This window comes from Nomascus leucogenys, chromosome 9 (genome assembly GCF_006542625.1).
Source record: "Nomascus leucogenys isolate Asia chromosome 9, Asia_NLE_v1, whole genome shotgun sequence".
NCBI classification, from domain to species: domain Eukaryota; kingdom Metazoa; phylum Chordata; class Mammalia; order Primates; family Hylobatidae; genus Nomascus; species Nomascus leucogenys.
The window spans coordinates 97458362-97484437 of record NC_044389.1 but is presented as its reverse complement, the minus strand read 5'-3'; the positions used below and the strand labels follow the sequence as shown (position 1 = coordinate 97484437).

The following is a 26076-nucleotide window of genomic DNA, read 5'->3' as shown; positions in this document are numbered from 1 at the left end:
AGCCACCATGCCTGGCCAACAATAGGCTCTTACTAGCTGCTGCTATTGGTCCCAGGGCAACATGGAGCCTTTCTAGGCTCTGGGAAGGTGCTCAGTGGGTCAGGTAGTATCATGAAAAGCCTAGAACATCTGCAAAAAATGAAAATGAGAGACGTCTTGGTGGACAGAGAAGCCTTAGAATCATGGAGCATTCAAGCAAGAAGAAACTTGGAAATGATGCATTTTGACATCATCATTTTATAGGTGAAGCACGAGGCTCAGGGAGGTAAAGTGTCCAGAAGGTGACTGTTCAGCAGGTAGACGTAGATCCAGGACTTTGCTCAACAGCTTGTACTTTTCCACGTCCCCTTAGATTTCTTGCTACAACATTAGATCAAGTAAGTGCAAATTAGGTTATTCCTGTTGCCATTTGCGGGGCTCACATTTGGCTGGAAGGGATCCAACTGTGGTTCTGACACTGACATCACGCTAATGGTATAATCCTAATACTCCTCTATTTAATTTCCCTCATTGAAATGCTGAGAAAGATAATTATTATCATGTAATTATCACAGTAGTGGTTTTTCACAATCACTCTTGAAAACTTTGATTCCAATATAAATGTATGTCTTCTGTTAAATATTGATTCTTCAAGGTATTTTTTCACAAAACTGAATTAAGTGGGAGAAAAATACAAGCACCTTTCTCCTTTTTAAATTTGTTCTCCATCTTTCTCAGTGTTTGTATCTAGAAGCCTGAGCTAACTTTTATGCTTTGGAACATATGGCTAGATTTTATATATATACGTGTATGTATATACACGTATATATATATATGTATATATACACACGTATATATATATGTATATATGTGTATATATACATATACACGTATATGTACACATATATACATATATATATACGTGTGTGTATATACATATATATATATATTTTATTGAGGCAGGGTCTCACTCTGTCACCCAGGCTGGAGTGCAGTGGCATGATCATGGCTCAGTGCAGCCTTGGCTTCCCGGGCTCAAGTGATTCTCCCACCTCAGCCTCGTAAGTAGCTGGCACTATAGGTGCATGCCACCATGCCTGGCTAATTTTTGCAGTTTTGGCAGAGATGGGATTTTGCCATGTTGTCCAGGCTGGTCTCAAACTCCTAGGCTCAAGTGATTTGCTCACCTCGGCCTCCCAAAGTGCTGGGATTACAGGCATGAGCCACCATGCTCAACCTTAGGTTTTAACAGTTGTGCAACTTTTGGTTTAATCTGCAAATATTGTACATGAATGACTGTAGTAGAAACTTAGACCTCAGGGGCCCGTAGCTTCCCATAAAGCAGATGGGAAGATGTGACTGTGTACCTTTCCCTATGTGAGAAAGCTGAAGCTCTGAAGATCAGTGGCTCGCAGAAGTCAGGTAGTCAGTAAAGACCAGAGCTAACTCTTCATTATGATCTTCAGACTCTGAGGCTAAGAAGTAGATAAATTCACTACCCGGAGTGTGTTGATCAGGAAAGATATAATGTGGTTCAAAATAACACTATGTTAAAAGAAGGACTTAAATCCCTTTATCTGTATCAATTTTTTTTAGACTTTTCACTTCAAGAGGGGGAAAGAAAGGAATTAATATTTATCAAGTGTGTATTAGATGCAAATGATATGCTGGGTGCTTTACATAAATGATCTCATTTAGAAGTTCATGGTAGCTCTACCAGACAGCGTTATTATCCCCATTTTACAGATGAGGAAGTAGAGGCTAGAATGACTAATAGCACTAAGGCAACACAGCTACAAAATGGTGGAACCAGGATTTGATAGCAAGTCTATCAACCCCAAAGAAGATAACCCTCCACACCACGCCCCCTGAGGCTGGAAACCCTGCGGTTCCGTGTTCTCAGTCCTTCCGTCCCTCTCTTTTTTTTTTTTTTTTTTTGAGACAGAGTCTTGCTCTGTCGCCCAGGCTGGAGTGCAGTGGCGCCATCTCGGCTCACCGCTTCCTCCGCTTCCCGGGTTCAAGTGATTCTCCTGGGATTATAGGCGTGCGCCACCCTCCCCGGCTAATTTTTGTAGTTTTAGTGGAGACAGGATTTCGTCATGCTCACCAGGCTGATCTTGAACTCCTGACCTCAGGTGATCCCTCCTGCCTTGCCCTCTCAAAGTGCTAGGATTACAGGCGGGAGCCACCGCGCCTGGCCGGTCCCTCTTTCTACACTGCTGCAACAGTTCTCTGCTCTTTCATTTCATCTTATTCTGAAACATCTCACACAGTCTGTACGACTGATTTTGCCAAGTTAACAATAATAATAATGAATCTATATTAAGCAATTCCTGTGTCAGGAACTCTTCTAAGCACTTTATTTGGATGATCTCATTTCATTCTCACGATGATGAGGAGGTACTGCTATTTCCCCCTTTATTTTATAGACGGGGAAGTGGAAGCACAGTGTAATGTTGAACTTGGCCAAGGTCACACAGCCAGCGAGCATCGGAGTCTGTTACCTGGGAGCCAAACCCTAGAGCTCTGATTATGTCATGATCAGATTGACATGATACATACATAAGGCGAACAAATCAGTTAGTGGGGCTATGCGTGGAAGAAGAAAGAGCAGTGTAGTGTCAGCTTCTTACCTAGTAAAGGGTTTTGTTTATTTATCTTAAGGGGGATCTGGGGAGCTGGCATTCAAAGGCTGAAGAAATAGGAGTGAGAGGAGAAACTAGCTGTGGACAGGTAGGAGGGTTCGGAATCCAGGACACGGGTATGGTGGTCGGCAGGAGGAAGGAAGCCTCTTCTACTGACATGGGGGTGAGTGGCCCCGGGAAGGTGTAGATATTCATATCTTTAACGTGGTAGGAGGGAAGTTGGAAGAGTTTCTTGGCCTCTGTTTTGTCCTTGCAGGCAGACCCATACTAGGTTCATATTTTGTATTTTTTCCAAACGGCCAATTGCAATGACCTAAATCAGTAGTTTCCCTGAATATTTTGTGTCTGAATGAAGGATCAAAGTGACAAATGAAGTAATTCTCCATTTTTTTCTTTTGTTCAACATTTCTTTTCTTTTCTTTTTTTTTTTTTGACACGGTGTCTCGCTCTGTCGCCCAGGCTGGAGTGCAGTGGCACGATCTTGGCTCAGTGCAAGCTCCGCCTTGTGGGTTCAAGAGATTCTCCTGCCTTAGCCCGCCATAGCTGGGATTACAGACATGCACCACTACATCAGCTAATTTTTGTATTTTTGGTAGAGACGCAGTTCCGCCATGTTGGCCAGGCTGATCTCAAACTCCTGACCTCAGGTGATCTGCCTGCCTTGGCCTCTTGTTCAACATTTCTTAGCCTAAGACTCTGGCTAACACCCCCCATCGGCCCCCAGCACCTGGCATAGCTTCTTGAATGTACTAGGTGCAGGGTAAATATTTTTTTTTCACTTAATTTGGGGTCTTTGGGGAAAGCATAGGTACATTTATTTAACTGAGGCTGGTGAACATATTTCTTAGTTTGGGTTCCCCAAGAAGCTATCCACAGACAATTGCACTCTGGTTTGAGGGCAAGTTAGTTTATTTAGGAAGTGAGCCCAGGAAACACTGGCAGGGGAACGGGGAAGTGAGACAGAAAGGGAAGGTGTGTGGACACCCGGTGACCGCTGTGGGCAATGGAGCGTAGGAGCTCTGGGCGATGGTGTGGAATGGGTGCCTCGGACTCATGCCTTCCAAGGTGCAAGAGATTTAGAGCCTTCAGCAGTTCTCCTTGGCCTCTGATGAAGGCCTCCTCCTATAGGGCATTCGTTTTCTGACCCATCTAATTTGTGCCATGTTTGAGCCTAGCAGGCACTGATAGCCAGAAAAGGCCCCCAGGCCAAAAGACGTGGTGCTGGCATTTGGGAATGGGTCCTGCATGCACCTAAATAGTGAAGGCCAAGGAGAAATAGTATAAATCTGGAGGCATCTGCTACAGCTACTTGCTGCTTTTCCTCTTATCCGGCTTCTCTGTCTTCCAGAAGTTACTGTCTTTTTGTGTTCCAATGTCAGCATTTTATTTGCTGATAGTCAGGAAAATCTAAAAATCTATAAGAAAATGTAGCATATCATACTTATCACCCTGAACAATCACCTTTAATAACCTAATTTTCTTTGCTAGTAGGCTTGGGAATTTAATGACTTGCTCAATGTCGTGGACTAATTTTAAAAATGCTTAAAAGAAAATCCAGGCCAGGCGCGGTGGCTCACGCCTGTAATCCCAGCACTTTGGGAGGCCGAGGCAGGTGGATCACTTGAGATCAGGAGTTTGAGAACAGCCTGGGCAACATGGTGAAACCTCGTCTCTACTAAAAATACAAAAATTAGCCGGGTGTGGTGGCACATGCCTGTAGTCCCAGCTACTCAGGAGGCTGAGGCATGAGAATCGCTTGAACCTGGGAGGCAGAGGTTGCAATGTGCTGAGATCACACCACTGCACTCCAGCCTGGCGACAGAGTGACTCTGTCTCAAAAAACAAAACAAAAACAACAACAACAACAAAATCCACACCTATGTTACTGGATGTTTAGTCTTTAATCATTTTTAACCTGAGATATTGGGTTGAAACTTACTGCTTCTTTATTAAATGTATTTTGACCCTTGATATTTTTGCCCCTGGAGTTAACCACAGCAGAGAGTGTGCTCTGCGTGGCAGGAAACTTATCTCTTTCGTTTGTCTTTGTATTGTCATTAGCATAGCATCTGGCATGTGGTCATTTTTTGTCAAATATTTGTTGAAAAATCAATGTGAGATTAGTAAGATCAAGTTAGGATGGAAGGAGAATCACTGCAATTCTGGAAATAAATTTCTGATGTGTAAGGATTAAAAAAAGAAACTCACATATTAGATCCTACAAATGAGACTGCAGAGAAATGAAAACAGCAACCGACTGTGTTGATCCGTTCATCTTTGCCGTATTTCTGTTACAAAAACATAATTAGTATGGACAAAAATAGGATGTTTATAAATGTTAGTGTGGTTAATATTGGTAAAAATGCCACAAGCTGCTTTTTGGCCAATGTCTTGAATATGCCTTCAGAGGAAGAAGTATGACATTTTAAGTGAGACGTGTTGCAGAGATGATGATAAAAGCAAAATGACATGCTGATTACTGGGGGAGAAGAATAATGCACGATGAATGTATCACCATAGAGCAATAATTTTACATTTCCTTGTATTGTCTGGCAAAGGCAATATCAAACTTACACTGCTTCCCAATGGCAAAAGATAAATACAGGAAACAAGAATAGATAAGTGTGTATTGAAATAGAACCTTTTCATTTCCAAGTACTCTTTTTGTAAGTATACACATTTCTAAATTTCTCTTCAGTAAAAGTAAGCTTTCAGGGGGACAAACGAATATTCAATATACCCGTAATCATCCATCTATCATTAGATAAATAATTTATCTGGGTTACTAGTCAAGATGCTTCTGCTTTAATAAACATTCTTTCATTCATTCAACTAATTACTTGTTGAGAGATTATTTATGCTCCCCAAAGAGGGACTGCAGCACTAAATCAGAAAGATCAAGTACCTCATCTCATGAAATTTACATTCCAGTAGGGGACTACGGACAGAGCATTAGTAAACAAATTGAAGAAGAATATATTTTAAGATGGTTATGGATATTATATGGTAAATAAAAGAATAAAATGAGTTAGGATGATCAGCCTGCTAAGATGTTGACACTTGGCCGGGCGCAGTGGCTCTCACCTGTAATCCCAACACTTTGGGAGGCCGAGGTGGGTGGATCACTTGAGGTCAGAAGTTCGAGACCAGCCTGGCCAACATGGTGAAACTCCACCTCTACTAAAAATACAAAAATTAGGTGGGTGTGGTGACATGCACCTGTAATCCCAGCTACTCGGGGAGCTGAGGCAGGAGAATAGTTTGAAATCAGGAGGCCGAGGTTGCAGTGAGCCAAGATGGCACCACTGTACTCCAGCCTGGGTGAAATAGCAAGGGTCAGTCTCAAAGAAAGAAAGAAAAGGAAAGTTGGCACTTGAGCTATGACCTTAGTGAGCATCCCAAGAAGAGGGAACTCAAAACATGAAGTCACTAATGCGGAAGTGAGCCTGGAGGGTTTGAGGAGCTGAAAGGTGGTGTAGTTGGTGGTGAGGGCAGATAGGTCACTGTTCCCTTTCTAATAAACAATGATATAGGGGCTGGATGTATTTTTCCTGGGTACAGGGGTTCCCTTTTGCAAGGTTTAAGTTGTTGAGAACTTGTAGTTAGAAACCCAATCTCCTTCCCACCCAGAAAACCTCTCTATAAAGGTAGATGAGAAAGAAAAGAATTTTATTATTGAGTGAACATTCAACCAGAATATGGTGTACATCACAGGCAATCTGCAAAACAGATGGGAAAAACAGAAAGAAATCTCACTCTTGTAGGTAGCTCAGTGAAGACCACCTATTATATTAGGTAGGTTTTGCAATTTGGCATCAGGTGACAAGTCAGGCCCGGCTCCTCCCAGAAAACTGGGAGATCAGGTGTTATCTTTTTCGATGATTCCATTTTCAAGAGAGGAAGACTAGAGCCAGACCATGGTGGCTTGGCCTGGGATGGTGGAAATGGAGCAAAGAGAATGAATTAGGGTATGTGTATTAAGTCAGAGTTGTGTGTGTGTGTGTGTGTGTGTGTGTGTGTGTACACAGGGAAGAGGAGGGTGGAGAGAGGGAGAGAGAGAGAGTTATTTAAGGAATTGGCTCACACAATCGTGGAAGCTGGCAAGTCCAAAACCTGCAGGGGTAGAGGAGTATGTGGGAAACTCAGGAGAGAATTGATATTGCAGTTTGAGACTGAAGCAGTCTAGAACTGGGCGAGGTGGCCCATGCCTGTAATCTCAGCAGTTTGGGAGGTCGAGGCGGGAGGATCACTTGAGCCCAGGAGTTTGAGACCAACCTAGGCAACAAAGTGACACCCCTGTCTCTACTAAAAATAAAAAATATTAGCTGGTGTGGTGGCACCGGTCTGTAGTCCCAGCTACTCGGGAGGCTGAAGTCGGAGGATTGCTTGGGCCCAGGAATTCAAAGCTGCAGTGAGCTGTGATTGCACTACTGCACTTCAGCTTGGGCAACAGAGCAAGATCCTGTCTCGAAAACAGATGAACAAACAAAAACAGAAATAAAGCAGTCCAGAGGCAGAATTCATTCTTCAGGGAATTCCCCCTTTTTCTTCTTCTTCAGCTTGTTTCTCTTAAGATCTTCGCCTGATTGGATGAGGCCCACCCACATTGAGGAGGGTGAGCTGCTTTACTCAAAGTTGGCTGATTGAAATGATCATCTCATCTTTAAAAAAATTCCTTTATAACAACATCCAGTCTGGTGCTTGATCAAATATCTGGGTGCCAAGACCCAGCCATGTTGACACATAAAATTAACCACTGCAGTGTATTTTTGGGTAGAGCCGGTAGATTTCACTATTGTCTTAGAATGCAAAAACAAGCTGAAAATCCAGGAAGACTCCAAGGTTTTATCTTATGGATCTCACGGGATGGTGGTGCCAAGAATGAGAAAGAGAAGTTTGGATGTTACTCATTAAACGCTGTCTTAAAGTGAAATTAAGATGGACTCAGATAAAAATTAGACATATAAAAGTCAAACAAGTATAAAAACATCTGAAGGAGGAACATTATTCGTGCATAAAGATGCCTTCTCTTAAAAGACTGGTTACCAACCGGTTAATTGACTGAATTTGACCAGTTAATAAGACTGTTATTTGACAATACAATGAAAATGGCCAAAGTATAAGGTGGAAGATATATTTACTATTATTAACCATGAGGTATTACTAAGCAAAGCTATCTGAAAAGTGGAAGATAAGTCCAGGTTAAAAAAAAAAAAAAACAGTAGGTGGAATAAGACAAACAAGTTACATTACATTTAGAGGCTAGTATGGTGGAGTTTACATATATCTATGGCAAAAGTTTCAGAGTTCGTCACATTTTGAGATTAGAGAAGATAATTTACCTTTGCATAAAGTAAATGATCATAGTCACTGTTTTTTAAAAAATCATTTTTATTTTCCTATTTCCCATGTTTCATTGTGAGCAAAGCCCTATATTATCAAAATTCTCATTTTATTGCCAAGGTAGAAAATTACTCATTTTGTCCCACTAGGGCACGAGCAGTTACAAAATGAGATCGAGTGTGGAAGGAAGCTCAGCTAGACGGGAGGAGATTGGGACAGGTATTGTATGTTCGGTGGACAGATGTCAACTGCAGAGAAGCCAGCAGAGGCAGGTGTCCGGATCCAGGCTTTACTGAGTTCGGATTCCAAGAAATGAAAGTAGCATGAATGAGTAACCCAGCAGAGGAGCCCAGGCAGAGGTGTGAAGTTGCAGAGAACTAGGAATCCAGGTGGCATAGAGGCAGCGAGAGTAAGTCTTACTCACTCTAAGTAAGACAGCATTTAATGCGTAACATCCAAACTTCTCTTTCTCATTCTTGGCACCATCATCCCCTGAGACCCATAAGCTAAAAACCTAGGAATCTTCCTGGATTTTCAGGTTGTGTTTGCATTCTAAGGCAATAGTGAAATCTACTGGCTTTATCCAAAAATATACTGCAGTGGTTAATTTTATGTGTCAACATGGCTGGGTCTTGGCACCCAGATATTTGATCAAGCACCAGATTGGATGTTGCTATAAAGGTTTTTTTTTTTTTTTTTTTTTTTAAAGATGAGATGATCCTTTCAAGGTAGGAGAGAGGCAGGAGATCTGGAACTAGTGTGGACAAGAGCATATACAGGAGCATGTCAAGAGAAAACCTTTTGATGCAAACATTTATTATAAGCTTTAAGCTTATGGGTCTAGAACTGATCTCAGAGTGTAAGTGGTGCTAACCTCCTTGGGGCGTTCAGAACAGGAAATAGAATACGGCTTCAAAAAGGCTTTGGAAACACTGAAGGACTCTACTAGTGGTCTGATTCTAACTTTGTTTGATTTTGCTGGAATTATTTAATTAAAAATAATGAGCTCATTTAGTCAGAACCTCAAACATCTGCACTACTGCCAGCTCATTTTGAAAGAACAAGGTGAGTACATGGAATTTAGGAAAACTTCACAAAATGTGTTTATGTTTATGTCACAAAATTAAAGCACTCAGTTACTTTCATTTCTATATTCCTTAACAATAAAGAAAAGAGAGAAAGCCCTACATGAACTCAATTTTGATTTAATTCAAGGAAAAAAAATGCTTACCAGATCCTTTTTTCCTCTTTTGCAAGAGGAAGTTCCGTTTTGCCAGCTAGCAGCTATGTGCTGTTAAGTATAAGCCATCCTTACATATTTACTTAAATCACCAGTTCCAAATTACAAATATAAAAAATGTTATTTTTAAAGTTATTCTCATAAAATATTCTCTCCAATGATATAAAACTTACATTGATTTATCTTTTATTGCAAACTTCACTATTAACTTATTAACAAATAATACCACAATGTGTTGAGATGTGTCACACTTCAAAATCCTATTCTAGTCCAGGCGACATGGCTCCCACTTGTGATCCTAGCTCTTTGAGAGGCTGAAGTGGGAGGATTGCTTGAAGCCAGGAGTTCAAGACCAGCTTAGGCAACACAGTGACTCCATCTCTACAAAAAATAAAAAATTAGTTGGTTATGGTGATGCAAGCCTGTAGTCCCAGCTACTTGGGAGGCTGAGGCAGGAGGATCACTTGAGCCCAGAAGTTGGAAGCTACAGTGAGCCATGATTGCACCACTGCACTCCAGCCTAAGCAACAGAGTGAGACCTTGTCCTTTAAAAACAACAAACAAACACATACCTTTTCTAGGACATACATGCATTTAATTTTTCAGTTTATTCATATTACACAAATTTTCTTTTCTCAGTTGATATTATTCCTTTCTATTTTCTGCCTTGTATGTTCCACTCCTGGACAATTCTTGGGCATGTAAGGTGGGCCTTTGCATGAGACTCCTCACAGTGAACTAGGACATTTTGAGGACATCCAGCTGAGTGCTGGTACCTTGGCAGGCCCTCAGTCCAGGTTCTCCCTCCAGCTTCAGGGATTCTCAAAGAGAGCTGGCCCAGGAACAGTCATGAGTACCTCTTTTCCTGCAATGTTAAGTCTTTAGGGAAATAGAAGAGTTGGAAAATTTGACCTCAAAGATTGTCCTTGTTACATGAATCCACTTACCCATGCTTGCTTTCTTCTTCTTTTCCTGCTTCTGTCTTTTTAAACAGACACCAGGCAATTTTTAATCTATAATGAAGATCACAAGCGCTGTGTGGATGCAGTAAGTCCCAGTGCCGTCCAAACTGCAGCTTGCAACCAGGATGCTGAATCACAGAAATTCCGATGGGTGTCCGAATCTCAGATTATGAATGTTGCATTTAAATTATGCCTGGGAGTGCCATCAAAAACGGACTGGGTTGCTATCACTCTCTATGCCTGTGACTCAAAAAGTGAATTTCAGAAATGGGAGTGCAAAAATGACACACTTTTGGGGATCAAAGGAGAAGATTTATTTTTTAACTACGGCAATAGACAAGAAAGGAATATTATGCTCTACAAGGGATCGGGTTTATGGAGCAGGTGGAAGATCTACGGAACCACAGACAATCTATGCTCTAGAGGTTATGAAGGTGAGACGCCTGGAATTTTTACCTTTGTGTCGAAATTTTCTCGTCTTCTTAGTTAGAACCTAATTCAAGAAAATCATCATGTTCTTGTTTGGCGTGTACTAGAAATATCAGTTGATCAGCATCTTTGTGTTTTCAACTATTCTGTAGGACTACTCTGAGGACATGATGGTGCATAAATGTGGTTAAAAAGTCCTGAATGATACTTTAGCTATTTTTACTTAATGGGAAGACATTCTTTTAACTTTCTCTGAGGTTTTATTTTTTTAACTATGGGCTACATTTTTCAGAAAATCATTTTCATTGTAGTCTTTGACCCAAAGCCTCCTAGTTAACCTTATAAAGTTGTAGTGATAAATACGTTTAGCCAAATATTTCTTTTCCTTTAAGTTATCCCTGGAAAAATGATCCATAGAACTTTCTTTCCCAATTTAGATTGCCTAAGATGAAATCTTAGCAGATCCCTTGGCGACATGGGATTCTAAATGTTTCTGATTTATTTTGTCAGGTTATGGGTAGAGACTGTAATAATCAGAAGATTATAAAATGCGAAGGATTAGCTTGTAAATTAATATGCAGTCTACTTAGCCATCAGAGAAGGTGATACCTCCAATGCGGTGGGAAGAATCCTCTTATATATAGTTGGTTTCTTGACCTCTTGAAGGTTAAATAAAATCAGGGTATTTAGTTCTTTCTTATGTTGACCAAATTTCACTATGTGGTGGCTGCACAGAAAACAAAACAAAAATACAACACAACTTGAAGCCTTGTTACAAAGGCTGGTCTCTTCAGTGAGATGATGTTATAATCACATTTTAGGTTTGGATACTTGGTTATTGTGAAGTGTTATCTAGAACAACCTCAAGGTCACAGAAAGAGCCTACTTTTGGGGACAAGAGATAACCTGTTTCCAAAATTGCTGTGTTACTGGGCTACCAAGATTGGTTGAACCTAGCTTATCTCAGCTAAGACTGAGCATAGCAATTTAGTTCTTTATAAGGCAATAATTTGTGAGCTTTCTATTTTCCATCTAGATACAGAAGAGGAGAGAGTAGGAATTGAAGTACAGTGAGAGAAGGGCTCAGAAATAAGTTATTTTGAAGCATTTTTCAAACATAATATAGGTTTAGAAGTGATATGAGAGGTAAGCTAAGTGAACACAAAAAAACCTTTCAGGAGAAACTCAACAGAAAATTACAAGGAAGGAGAAGGGTGAATTAAACTTGACCGAGTCAAATTCCACAGATGGGACAATTGTGCTAATTGAGGAGTTTAACTTGAGGAAGATTGGTGCTAAGAAATCGGATTTTTATTTTATTTTAAAATATAATATTATACTTCCCTCACCCCCTACCCTTTCTGTTTCCCCACTGGTTTTGAGACAAATATGCATAGGGTTTGGGATAACAGTTCTCAAACTTTAATATGCTTAAGAATCACTTGGAGAGTTTGTTAAAAATACAGATCCTAAGCACCCCCTTCTACTAGATTCTTAATACACATATTGGGAAAAAGCCCAGGAATCTATTCAATGATTTCTATGAAGACCTGGGTGATTCTGCGGCATAGGGTCTATTGACTACATTTTGCATACTCTCCAAAGATCTCCCAGCACTTAAGATGATCCTGCTCCTCAGTTCTAGCTCCGCAGAGTGACCATGAGATTGGGAACACACATTAGAACTGAAGACAGTGTTGAGAGGATGTTTTGTAGGGTCTCTGTATCTCTGATGAGAACATGGGGGAGGGGGTGGAATGGTGGAACTTTTTGAAAATAGGAATTATTTTAGAAGAATGGAACCAGAATTGTAGACTTAAATGGATCTGATGGTTATTAGGAAGTTCAGACTCCAAGAAGAAGACAAATTGACTGCAGTTACATGATGTGTCAGTGAGGTAGTTGGGGTTCTTTTGGCCTCATCAGTGTTGGGTGTATAGAATGGCTCAGTAATTATTAAATAGAGTTAGTTAATAAAGCTGGCAGATGTGGTGGCTCATGCCTGTAATCCCAGCACCTTGGGAGGCTAAGGCGAGAGGATCACTTGATTTCAGGAGTTCAAGACCAGCTTGGGCAACCTAGTGAGACCTAAACAAAATGTAAAAATAAGCTTGGTACTGTGGTGTGCACCTGTAGTCCGAGGTATTCAGGAGGCTGAGGTGGGAGGATTGCTTGAGCCCAGGGAATTAAGGCTGCAGTGAGCAATAATTGCACCACCTACTGCAGCCTGTGTGACGGAGTGAGATCCTGTCTCAAAAATAAAATAAGTAAATAAAGCTATATCTCATTGGCATCTATAAATCCAGCCCTGAACATTTCTTGGCTAGTGATGAACAGTACAACTAACCCCAAGGTGGTCTTGACTGGTTTCCTTTGTACGAAGAAACGGTTATCCCAGTGACTAAGAATGGCGCAATTATTTCTGAATACAGCATGTTCCTAATACAATATATGATTTGGAGACCATTCCCATAACTTAGTGGAACTAAAGCTAGAATAGCATTTTAAAGTTATTAACAACGACCTTATTGACAAAAAAGGAATTTTGAGGTCATTAAAAATAAACATAATATTTAAAGAGGACTTGATAATTACAGTGAGTAAAGGAAAAAGAAAAGAGGTCAATAACTCACATTATTGTGCTCTTACTATGTGCTACATGTTTTATAAGCTTTATAATATCAGAATGACTAAATGTCTTTTAAGAAATTTTTCTTCCTTCTTTTTAAGATTTATTTTTTGAGACAGAGTCTCACTCTGTCGCCCAAACTGGAGTGCAGTGGTGTGATCTCGGCTCACGGCAACCTCCGCCTCCCGGGTTCAAGCGATTCTCCTGCCTCAGCCTCCTGAGTAGTTGGGATTACAGGTGCCTGCCACCATGCCCGGCTAATTTTTCTGTTTTTAGTGGAGACAGGGTTTCACCATTTTGGCTAGGCTGATCTCAATTCCTGACCTCTAGTGATCCGCCTGCCTTGGCCTCTCAAAGTGCTGGGATTACAAGCGTGAGGCACTGCGCCCAGCTAATAACTTTTTCAAATCATAAAATCTACAAAATGTAATGGATAATTCCTACCTAGGGTAAATTCTGAATATCAGTTGGTGGCAAGAGGTCAAATACTTTAGTGTAAAAAGTTGTTATCTCTACAAAGATGGAGACTTTAAATATACTGGACAATGTAGCTATGTGCACTGTTTGGTTCTTAGTGGAGAGATGAGCTTCCTTAACCTTTTTGGCTTAAGCCAAACCATAATCAACAATGATTCTGTGTTTGTTTCAATTAACATTTCTAGTTGAACCCAGAGCTTCCCACTCAATCTGTTGGCCTTCACTTGCTGAAAAGAAAAACCTTGATTGTAGATGGTACCTAACAGTTTTGAGTGGTTTCTTTTCATGATAAGGATTAGAGAACAATGCCAAAATGTCTATCTTTCCTTATGGTCATTGTTGAGGAACTCAGGTGAAGGCTGGCTTGACAAGAAGTGGTTGGAGGGGATTTAAGTATTGACTATGTGTTTGGGCTATAGAGGTTTAAGATTTTTTTTTTATCTAGAGATTCCAAAGCTCCATGATTCCAATCAAGAGAAAGAACTGTTTCAGAGGAAATTCAGAAGTTAAAGCTGGTGTCAATAGAGGAAGGAGGAAAAGACAGTGGAAAATGAAGTGGTACTATGAGTTATTATTACCACTTTAACTAGCACCACTTCATTTTCCACTGTTACTGGTACCGCTTTGAATTGTACCATTTGAACATTTTCAAATGGTACAACTTAACAAATTAGTCTCATTTGAAAATGTTCCAAAATACAGTGGAAATGAAGTGGTACTAAGAGTTATTTGCTAAGTACAGACTGCTCTGTGTACCCAGCAAAAGACTAGGGTAGAAGGAGAAGGAAAAAAAATAACAACAACAACAACAAAATCCCTGTGTGAGTGCACCAAGTGTGATCAGAAGAGTAAGACCCATTCCTTCAGCAGACTTCTTATTGGAAAGTCAATGTTCAGAAATATCACTCACATTCCAAGTTCAAGTCAATATGTTTTTCCAGCCATGTATACGCTACTAGGCAACGCCAATGGAGCAACCTGTGCATTCCCGTTCAAGTTTGAAAACAAGTGGTACGCAGATTGCACGAGTGCTGGGCGGTCAGATGGATGGCTCTGGTGCGGAACCACTACTGACTATGACACAGACAAGCTATTTGGATATTGTCCATTGAAATGTAAGTACTGTTTATCACCAAGAAAAGTTGGGCATATTTAGTCTGATAATGTAGTGAAAGACCTTGAATTTATCTAGAGCATTTTTCCCCAAAGTTATTTCACATTTATGACCTCATTGTACCTACTACAGCCCTTTACAGATGTCATTATTTCCATTTTTCAATGGAGAAAATGATCTCTGTTGGCTGAAGACTAGGACACAGATGATAGACTTTATACTGTAGGCTTTGTATGTGTATTTTGATTTTGCCAGTAAGACTAGACTCACCCCTACTATCTCAGCATTCCCTGAGATCATGCTAACAGGACTAGACTGCACCCCTATGGTCCCAACATTCCCTCCATCAAGTGACCTCTTTATTTATTTATTTTTTGAGACGGAGTCTCTCTCTGTCGCCCAGGCTGGAGTGCAGTGGCGCAATCTCCACTCACTGCAAGCTCCGCCTCCTGGGTTCACGCCATTCTCCTGCCTCAGCCTCTCGAGTAGCTGGGAGTCAGGCGCCCGCCACCATGCCCGGCTAATTTTTTGTATTTTTAGTAGAGACAGGGTTTCACCATTTTAGCAAGGATGGTCTCGATCTCCTGACCTGGTGATCCGCCCGCCTTGGCCTCCCAAAGTGTTGGGATTACAGGCATGAGCCACCGCACCCAGCCATGACCTCTTTATTTTTACCAACTATCAGTTACTCAGCGAAAATCATCCTGTACGCAATATAATATATACTTAACACTGGAGGTAGGTAGGCATGCTATTATTTTCTCATCTCTGAAATGCCTTACCTTTATGAAACCATAGATCAAAAACAGAATTCAAAGGAAGCCACAAGCATGTGGTTTGATGGAGAAATACGTGAAGGTCCTGAATTTTGTATCAATGTCATCAAAAGGGTTCTTCACAGTGAAAATGATAGTCATGAAACTCTTCTTACGTTTACATTAAGAAGAGTGCCATTTAGTTTCACACAGCTAGAAATCAATAGAACTGGGTAATTTATATGCTTGAAGGTTTCTTAAAAATGAAAATTCAAGTTTTATTGCAAGGATGCAGAATAAGCAGTATTGCATTATCTTAGTGGGAAAGCCCCAGAACAGATGAATTCTTGGTGTTCTTCCACGCTTAAAAATCTGTAAGCAAACAGTGAAGCATATTTTAGGTGGGGTGGAGGAGGGCATCATGTTGCAAGGCAGAGCTGGGGCTGAGGAAAGAGGAAAAGGAAATATTCCTCTTTGCTTCACGTTCCCCATCACCAGACACCCTCTTCCTGATGCTGGCTCCATCCGTCCCAGACTTCTTACCCCCCACCTCTCACCTGCTACTTTAGACCAGATCAGAGCAGCTCTTGTTTCCTGGTATCACCCAGAACTCTTTCTCCTGCTGCCCTGCAAAGGGACTGGGCAGAGCAAAGAGCATTCGATATGGTCTGGGATGATTGTGACACCACCTGAGTCATAATAGACTCACAACTATCACAACTCAACTTTCCAGACCACAAATCCACACGTAATCACACTATTTCAAGCATTATTGTAAAACAGTATAATTACAAAAATATCTGAGTTTGACGAACAAAAGCCGGAATTCTAAGAATTGTCCTTATTTATCTCTCTGGATTTATAATCCCTAATTATCCCACTAAAAGTCAATTTAATTTCTGAGCCCCATATACTATTGCAATTGTCTTCAGAGTGCAGTCTCTCCAATCCGAATGAATACTCACAAAAGCCCATAGGCTTTCTGTTCATAGTGACACTGCTCTCTTGGTCTTAACTGAGGTAGTTCTATTTGTCTCTCTTATGTCAATCTTTAGAAAGACATTTGATTTCCATTCAAGGTTTATAGATGTCGAATTTTTGTATTCGAAGTATTTTTGTCTGAAACACTTTGAGGAATTTTTTTCTAAGATAAAGCAATACTTGGTTTTCAAGTGATGGAAAGTGTCTTTCTCCTTTACTTAATGGGAATGATATTTTCTTAATCTGTTTCATGGGGTTTCTTAAGGGTATATATTTCATGGGTCCAACTATAGCATCTTCCACATAAGTGGAAATTGACAAAGGAGTTAGATGAATGCGTGATTTCATGAATGAAATGTTGAGGACAAATGGTAAGTTACTAATCACAAAGAAAACTCGCAACCTTGGAAATCCTTGGATGTGTGTTGGAGACGTACATTGAGTTTGTTCAGTGGAATAATTTTTTAGTCTTATTACTTGTGTTTATGCCTTCACTGTCAAATTACGTATTTTTTCCTGTTAAATGTAAAATAATCATAGAAAATAAATTGATTTGATTTCAATAAACATTAAAATTTTAAAGCACATTTTGTACATTTAAGATCTTTCTTAAAGGGCTTTATAGTTTTCCAGTCTGTTGCATTTTGTGTTCCTTTCAAAAGAGTTTTTATTTTATTTATTTATTTATTTATTTATTTTTGCGGCAGGGTCTCACTCTGTCATCCAGACTGGAGTGCATTAGTGTGATCTTGGCTCACCACAACCTCCGCCTCCCAGGCTCAAGTGATTCTCCTGCCTCAGCCTCCTGAGTAGCTGGGATTACAGGCACCCACCATCATGCCCGGCTAGTTTTTGTATTTTTAGTAGAGAAGGGGTTTCACCATGTTGCCCAGGCTGGTCTCGAACTCCTAACCTCAAATGATCCACCAACCTCAGCCTCCCAAAGTGTTGGGATTACAGGTGTGAGCCACTGTGCCCAGATGAGCATTTTATTTTATATCAGCCTTAAAACTGGCAGGTTTTATACAGGAGGATGAGGAACCAGTTATTAACCTAGTAACACTTAATAGATGCTCTCCATTGTCCGTTGCGTTGTTTATTGTAATGCTTTCCTTCCATGTAGACATTTATTTTCAAGTATCATGAGAACAGGAAAAGGAAAAGTCTTGGTTCTCTCAATTCTCTGTAGCAACTTTAGCTTCCAGCATTAGTTGTGTTGGTTTACTGTGGGAATTTGAACTCCTTGGGGAGACGGTATGCAATCAGCAAACCTAAAACATTCATTGAGAAATAGGTTTAAATCCCTTGGTTTAAAATATACTTTCTTTAAGTGAAAGGTCAATTGCATTTCCTTCTTACATCATTTATGTCACTTGCCTCCATTCTTAGGTTAAAAAAAAAACAACAACAAAACCCATTTTTATATCTCACATTTTCTACTATATATATATATATTTTTGGAGACAGAGTCTTGCTCTGTCACTGAGGCTGGAGTGCAGTGGCATGATCTCGGCTCACTGCAACCTCTGCCTCCTGGTTTCAAGCGATTCTCCTGCCTCAGCCTCCTGAGTAGCTGGGATTACAGGCGTGTGCCACCATACCTGGCTAATTTTTTTTTTTTTTTTGTATTTTTAGTAGAGATGGAGTTTCACCATGTTGGTCAGGCTGATCTCGAACTCCTAACCTCGTGATCCGCCCACCTCGGACTCCAAAGTGCTGGGATTGCAGTTGTGAGCCATGGCGCCTGGCATTTTCTACCATATTATAAACAAAACCTTCCTCCACTTGTCTAAAACGAGTTGTTTAAGATATCTCTATCTTCAAATATACCCCAAATTAGTCTTATTTGGGTGGTCTCACAGACATAGACATGAAACTAGCAAAACCTCAGATCATTATAATTTAAATTTAGCATTACTGATTCAAATTTATTTTTATATAAGCATATAATGATTTTGTAGTTAAAGCATCTTAAAAATTTCTATGCTGTTGCCTGAATCAAATTTTGATATGTTTTCTTCCTCTTCGATATGTCATGGGACCACAAGTTTCATATCATGGTGTGTGGTTTGCATATTACAAAAAGGTCGATGATCGCTTCCTCATCAGATATAAAGGGCAATTAGATACAGTTGAGAGTTACGAGAGTGTAGGCTGTTTTCTTATGGAAAATTGCCTAATTTCTTAGTAAATTGAGTATTTCTCAGAACATTTTCAGAGAAGTTATATAATACTTCCTTTTTTCCTTACAAATAAATGAAAAGATTATTACTTCACGTGGCTTTTAAGCAGAATTTTATATTATTAAAAAGAAAAAAGAAATATTCACTACATGAAGCATGCCAAAATATTTCATTTGTTTACTAGCTTCGCAAACATCACATATGTGAAAAACTATCAATAATATTTATCTGTATATCATTGGCCGCTTATAGAGTACAACCAGGTTTATGGAATTTATTAGGAATCATAAAATAGCAAAGGAAGAAATCAGCTTGTGATTTTTTACTCTGTGGAATGAAAAAGTTACAAGCAACATTTGCCATTGCTAAGAGCTCCACCTGTATTAAATATATTCTAGCAATGAGAAAACGAGACTCCAAAAGTTAATAATTTATCTGAAGTCAAGTCTCCAGTGAGCAATAGGACCTCAGGTGCAGGCTCAGGCCAGTCTGTCTGCAGGAGTCCGTGACCTTCCCTGCTGACAACCTTATGCTTCCAGAAAGACCAAACTAGAATGTGCAGACAAAGGCAAAATATCCACCTGCTGAGATGATGTACATTTATTTTCTTTGTTTCCCCTGCCTCACTTTACTAGATCAAGGAATTTGGGCTGGTATCTGTTCTTTTAAAACGTGTTTTATTCACTTTGGGAGGCTGAGGCGGGTGGATCACAAGGTCAGGAGATCGAGACCACCCTGGCTAACACGGTGAAACCCCGTCTCTACTAAAAATACAAAAATTACCCGGGCGTGGTGGCAGGCGCCTGTAGTCCCAGCTGCTGGGGAGGCTGAGGCAGGAGAATGGCGTGAACCCGGGAGACAGAGCTTGCAGTGAGCAGAGATCGCGCCACTGCACTCCAGCCTGGGTGACAGAGCGAGACTCTGTCTCAAACAAAACAAAACAAAACAAACCATGTTTTATTTTTATTTATTTATTTTTTGAGACGGAGTCTCCTTCTGTCGCCCAGGCTGGAGTGCAGTGGCGCGATCTCGGCTCACTGCAAGCTCCACCTCCCGGATTCACACCATTCTCCTGCCTCAGCCTCCGGAGTAGCTGGGACTACAGCCGCCGGCCACCATGCCCAGCTAATTTTTTTTTTGTATTTTTAGTAGAGACGGGGTTTCACTGTGTTAGGATGATCTCGATCTCCTGATCTCGTGATCCGCCTGCTTCGGCCTCCCAAAGTGCTGGGTACAGGCGTGGGCCACTGCACCTGGCTATTTTTATTTTTATATATTTAGGGGGTATATGTGCAGATGTCTTGCTTGCATATATTGCATCATGGCAAAGTCTGGGCACCCGAACTGTGAACATTGTACCCAATAGATAATTTTTGAATCCTCACCCTCCCACCCTCCCACCTTTTGTAGTATGCAAGGTCTATTGTCTTTATATTTGTCTCACTTCCCAACTCAATTGATCCGGAAAGGGAAATGGTGCCTGCCTTTCTTTCTTTAGGCGCGTGGAAGAGACTGGATGTAGTTGATCCTTTGAAACCTCATCCCCCACCTCCTACTCCATTTTAGGAGTAAAGAAAATCTCAAAGACACCTTAAAAACAAGTAAAACAGTCCGGGCATGGTAGCTCACCTTTGTAATCCCAGCACTTTGGGAAGCCGAGGCAGGAGAATAGCTTGAGAACAGGAGTTTTAGACTAGGCTGGGCCACATAGAGAGACCTCATTTCTGCAAAAATTTAAAAAATTAGCCAGGCATGGTGGTATATGCCTGCAGTCCCAGCTACTCGGTAAACTGAGGTGGGAGGATTGTTTAACCCCAGGAGCTGGAGGGTACAGTGAGCCAAAATCACAGCACTGCACTCCAGCCTCGACAACAGAGCAAGACTCTGTCTCAAAAAAAAAAAAAAAAAAAAAAAAAAAGAAGTAGAAGTGGGGGAGGGGGGGAAAGAAAGGAAACAAAGAAAGTGCTTCAGGCAAAAATGCTCCTAGGCTGGTTTAAATAATACTGTTCACTGGAAGTGTTTTCTATGCCTAATGAACCAAATTCCATCTGATTTCTTTCACAGTTGAGGGCAGTGAAAGCTTATGGAATAAAGACCCGCTGACCAGCATTTCCTACCAGATAAACTCCAAATCCGCTTTAACGTGGCACCAGGCAAGGAAAAGCTGCCAACAACAGAATGCTGAGCTCCTGAGCTTCACAGAGATACATGAGCAAACATACCTGACAGGTAATGACATGAAAAGAAAAGTTGCAAGTAAAATCATGACTGCTTTATTTTTATATAATTTAACTTAGAAGTCAACAGCACAAGTGTTTATAGATGTTATGACAGAAGCAGTTCTTAAGCAGTTTATGCAGATGTCATCACAAATCTGTACCCTGAAAATGACAACAGGGATGGCAAATAGCTCTCATCTCCTGAGCCAACTATTGGTTGTAAGAGTCTCTAGAGCCAGTGCTAAGAAGGATTCTGAGAGCTAATCTAGAATCAGAGTAAAAGATGCCACAATCGATTAATGATGTTGTTCTTGGATGCAAGGCAGTGGAACAATCCTGGTCAAGTATCCATCATCCAGGTCTAATCTGAAGCCATAGGTCTTTCATTAGCCTCATAGAGGTCAAAATGATAAATTAAAACACTGCTACCACCGGCAGGGGCAAGTCAGAGGCTGCTTTGAAACCCTGAAACCCCGAGTTCTTTTAGCCTCCTGTCCCTCGAACCCCTAGGCTCTACCGGTTTTCAGGTTTTATTGATACTCTTTCCACAATGTGTTCGCTTTTGTTGTTGTGTTGTTTTGTTTTGTTTTGTTTTGAGACGGAGTTTCCCTCTCGTAGCCCAGACTGGAGTGCAGTGATGCGATCTCGGCTCACTGTATCCTCCGCCTCCCCGGTTCACGTGATTCTCCTGCCTCAGCCTCCCAAGTAGCTGGGATTACAGGTGCTTGCCACTGTGCCCAGCTAATTTTTTGTATTTTTAGTAGAGTTGGGGTTTCACTAGGTTGGCCAGGCTGGTCATGAACTCCTGGCCTCAGGTGATCCACCCGCCTCGCCTCCCAAAATGCTGGGATTCCAAGCGTGAGCCACCGTGCCTGGCCAATGTGTTTGTTTTTAAAATATCTGTTCTTATTAGACTGTGAAGACTAAAAGGGCTAAAGTTTGCTTGAGGAGAGAGTATCTGTTTTAGCTTCTAAAATATACACTTGGGGAAACAGAGAGATTCGGACCAGAAATTAGTGTGGGAGCAAAAGCATTCCTGATTTCTGGCCCCCAAAATCTCCTCCCTCCAGTTTCTCTGGACACAGCTAGATTAATATTAATCTGTCTCTGCTCCTATGACTGCCATGTTCAAAAAACCCCTTGTGGCTTCTCATCTCCCATCAAATAATTAACAAAATACATTTTGCCTGACATTCAAGATTGCCTTCTGCCGTAACATCTGTACCGTTCCCGGTCTTGCATTTTGCAGTCCTGACAAAAGAAAAGTCAGTCTTGGATTCCTTGTTTTTCCTCATCCATTCTCACCCTCACATCTTTTCCCATGTCATTTCTTTTGCCTGGAATTCTCACAATTGTATACAGTTGAAATGCAGTTCCATTTCCATCTGCATTTCTCTTATTTGCTTATTACCACTTTTATTCATATAATAGCTACTTACACATATGTCCTGCTTCCTTGACAACACTATAAATTCATTAATTTGTTATTATTTATTTACTCATTCATTCATTCCCAAGATATCTGGTACCCATGTGCCAGGCTTTGTGCTAGGTCCTGGGGACATCAAAGCTGACCCTGTCTTGTCCACACGCATCTTAAAGTCCAATGGGAAGAAACAGATGTAAACAAGAAAACAAACAAATGAATAGGTACCAATTATAGTTAAGTCCTGCATGTAAAGCAAACTGAAGGCCGTGTGGAGATCGTGTCAGAGGGGGAAATAGCTGAAAACGGGGAATGTCTTGTGAATATCTATGCCCCCTCTTCCCCCAAGGAGGTTCACACAGAGCCTTCCAAGGAAGAGTCTCACCAAACGTTTGCTGACTGACACGTTAACATGCAGCAAAATAGAAATACTTAGAAATTCAGTCTCCTGTTTGGAAAACTAGACAGTTCATGGCAAGAAGACAGTAAATGCTGTGGTTCTTCTGGGTGAAGAGGCTTACTCATCACCTTGGAATTCTGTTAAAGTGATGATACCTGGGGCCGAGACCCCGAGGACTCTAGATAAGTAGGTGTGACACAGGGCACAAGAATCTGCCTTTTGTCAAACTCCCGGGTGATTCTGGGGCAGCTGGTTGAAAGACCGTATCTGGCAAAACACTGTGTTAGTTCCTGCTGTGTCCAGGTGCTAGCACCAGGCAGCAGAACAGAGGGGCTAAGAGCAAAGATTCTGGAGCCAGACTGCCTAGGTCCGAGCTCTGTGAAACTGGGGGAGCTTGTGGGGATTTCCTGAGGCACCTGTGCTTTGGTGACCTTGTCTGTTAAAAGAGCTAATGTGTGTGAACCAATACAAGGGCAAGAGCACACTCCCTACCTTGCCTCCTTTCTTAGCACCTACCTTTTTCCAGCTATTTTCAGATGACACCCATCACCAACCAGAACACATCTCTCCTGTAAGTTATTATTAAGGAGACTGAGGATAGAAAAGCAATATGATGTCACTGTGGATTCATAATCTTAGAGATAGGGTTCTTCCTCTGTCTGCTCAATTATTCTGTTTTGCGTTGGCCTTTGGGACCCTTCTAACAGTGGAACACAAAGAATCAGAGTGATTCATATTTACAACCATGCACAAACATAAGGAGGAAGAGGAGAAAGTGTAGAATAGACAAAAGTAAATTTATGTAGATGATTAAGGAATAGAAAAGATGATTCGAGGCAGTCCTGTGGTTATTTGGGCAGACTTGCAGGCATGAGAGAAAATGTATCAGAGGTGGTTTGGGCACAGTGGCTCACCCTCGTATTCCCAGCACTTTGGGAGGCCGAGGTGGGTGGATCACCTGAGGTCAGGAGTTTGAGACCCGCTTGGCCAATATGGTGAAATCCCATCTCTACTAAAAATACAAAAAATGAGCTGGGCATGGTGGCAGGCTCCTGTAATCCCAGCTACTCGGGAGGTTGAGGCAGGAGAATAGCTTGAACCTGGGAGGTGGAGGTTGCAGTGAGTCGAGATTGCACCATTGCACTCCAGCCTGGGCAACAAGAGCAAAACTTGTCTCAAAAAATAATAAATAAATAACAATTAAGAAAAAAAGGAAAGAAAATATGTCAGAGGTGCAGAGGTGAAATGGTTTCAGTTGGTGTGTTTTTGGTTTTTGTGTTTGAATTTGTTTATGGGGTATGTTATCTCTTGGAAGCCCAGGGACAGAGCACAGGTTACTTTGTGCGCTCTCCACCAGCTACAGAGAAGGAGCGAGTGATCTGAGCCGACAGCGGCTTTGCCCAAGCACAGATTCATTTCCTGATCCCCGGACTCTGCTATCAGACTCGGGCTGCAGGAAATGCTTCCCTAATCAGCCAGGGCTTTTCTTGTCTATCAGGACAGCAAACAAGCCCCAGGAGATCTAGAGGCTGGGTTCACCTCAGTTACTTACTTGAATCTTATCCAAGCCTCCGGAATTTCAGTCAGCAAATTTTCGCTGGCATCTGGATAAGAATGGCATCTCTAATGAGATTTGTAGTACTTCCTGCCTTTCTTTAAGTAAAAAATGTCAGGCATTAGGACAAGAAAAAGTCTGACAGTGAATTTAAAAAATAAGGGAAAGATATTCCCTCCCCACTGCTTATTTCAAAGAAAAGGATGACGCTCGGTGTTGATTGAGATATATTGGGGAATAATCTGGAAAACAGTGATGTGAGTGTGTGATGGCGATCCACTCTATTTTGGAAAATATGCCATTAAAATGAAAAAACAACCTACAAAATATCTGCACTTTTAAAATAAGTTTTCTTTTATGTGAGGGTTTTGAAAAGCCAGTATGTTTTTTTTTTTTTTTTTTTTTTGAGACAGAGTCTCACTCTGTCACCTAGGCTGGAGTGCAGTGGCACCAGGACTTAAGTGATTCTCGTGCCTCAGCCTCCTGAGTAGCTGGGGCTACAGGCATGTGCCACCAAGCCTGGCTATTTTTTTTGTATTTTAGTAGACATGGGGTTTCACCATGTTGCCCAGGATGGTTTTGAACTCCTGAGCTCAGCTATCTACCAGCCTCAGCCTACCAAAGTGCTGGGATTACAGGCGTGAGCCACCATGCTCGGCCAGAGTCAGTATCATTTTTTAAAAATGTAGAATCTGGTTTGATGACTCTAATTAACTTGTCTGCCAATTACTGAAGAGCTACCATGTACTAGATTCTGGGCTTTAGTTCTAAAGCCCGCAGCAACCTCATGAATGAATATTATTAGCCCCACTGTATAGATGAGATAACAGACTAGGAGGGAGAAGTTAGGAAACTTGCTTAATGCCTGTTTAGAAAACAGCTGAACTGGAATTCAGCCCTGTCTTCCATTTCACCCTGCCTGTGTCTCACGCACAGAACACCCGGGGATCCGCTGGTTCCCAAAGCACTGATGAGAACCCTTAATTTTGTCAACATTTCCTGGCTCCAGTAAATGTATTCCAGATTGGTGGTGATCTGATTTCATATTATCTGCCAGGTGAAATGTTTCTGCCCAGCAACACGTTTGCACACTACCCACAGCTGTTTTATTGTCTTCCCTTCTGTTTCTACCCAGAAAAATGCTCGGGCGCTCTATGGAGTCTCTGAGTCCTGAATCAGATTTATGGCTCCATATGTGCAGGATGAGGATTTACAGAACTGAAATAAGATATAGGAAGTGAAATTTGGCTTGTTTCCCCGATTGTTTTTACCCATTTCCTTTGGTACTGCCTGAAAAACACACTGGACCTCAATTAAAAAAAAAAAAAGAAAATAAAAAAAACCAGTGTAATATTGGACATTTGTGTATCTTCTATTACATCTAAGTTCAAAAGTTGGTGTATAACCATTTCAGACAATATATGCAGAAAAGTTACACCTTGAGCATGTGAGGCTGGGCGCAGTGGCTCACGCCTGTAATCCCAGTGCTTTGGGAGGCTGAGGAGGGAGGATTGTTTGAGTTCAGGAGTTTGAGACCAGCCTGGGCACTATAGTAAGATCCCAACTGTACAAAAAAATTTCTGGTTTGAGTTGGTGTCTGGAAACAAAACAACAAAAATTTAGCATGCGGAATTGTTGCTTTGTGTGGCAATACTAAAATATTTTGGTCTGCTCTTTTATAAAATTACAAAAGCATATTAGAGAAAATTATTTGTGGACAACACTCATCTGCTTTAAGA

At 41.1% G+C, this 26076-nt stretch overlaps 1 protein-coding gene across 1 annotated transcript in view; it reads left to right on the top strand.

Moving 5' to 3' along the window:
- The window catches only part of MRC1 (mannose receptor C-type 1), a 103079-nt gene that overhangs the window by 3478 nt on the left and 73525 nt on the right, over window positions 1-26076 (top strand). The window contains exons 2-4 of the mRNA XM_030819236.1: window positions 10202-10603; window positions 14646-14819; window positions 20802-20966. Coding sequence (XP_030675096.1) covers window positions 10202-10603; window positions 14646-14819; window positions 20802-20966 — 741 coding nt within the window. The remainder of the gene's footprint in view (window positions 1-10201; window positions 10604-14645; window positions 14820-20801; window positions 20967-26076) is intronic.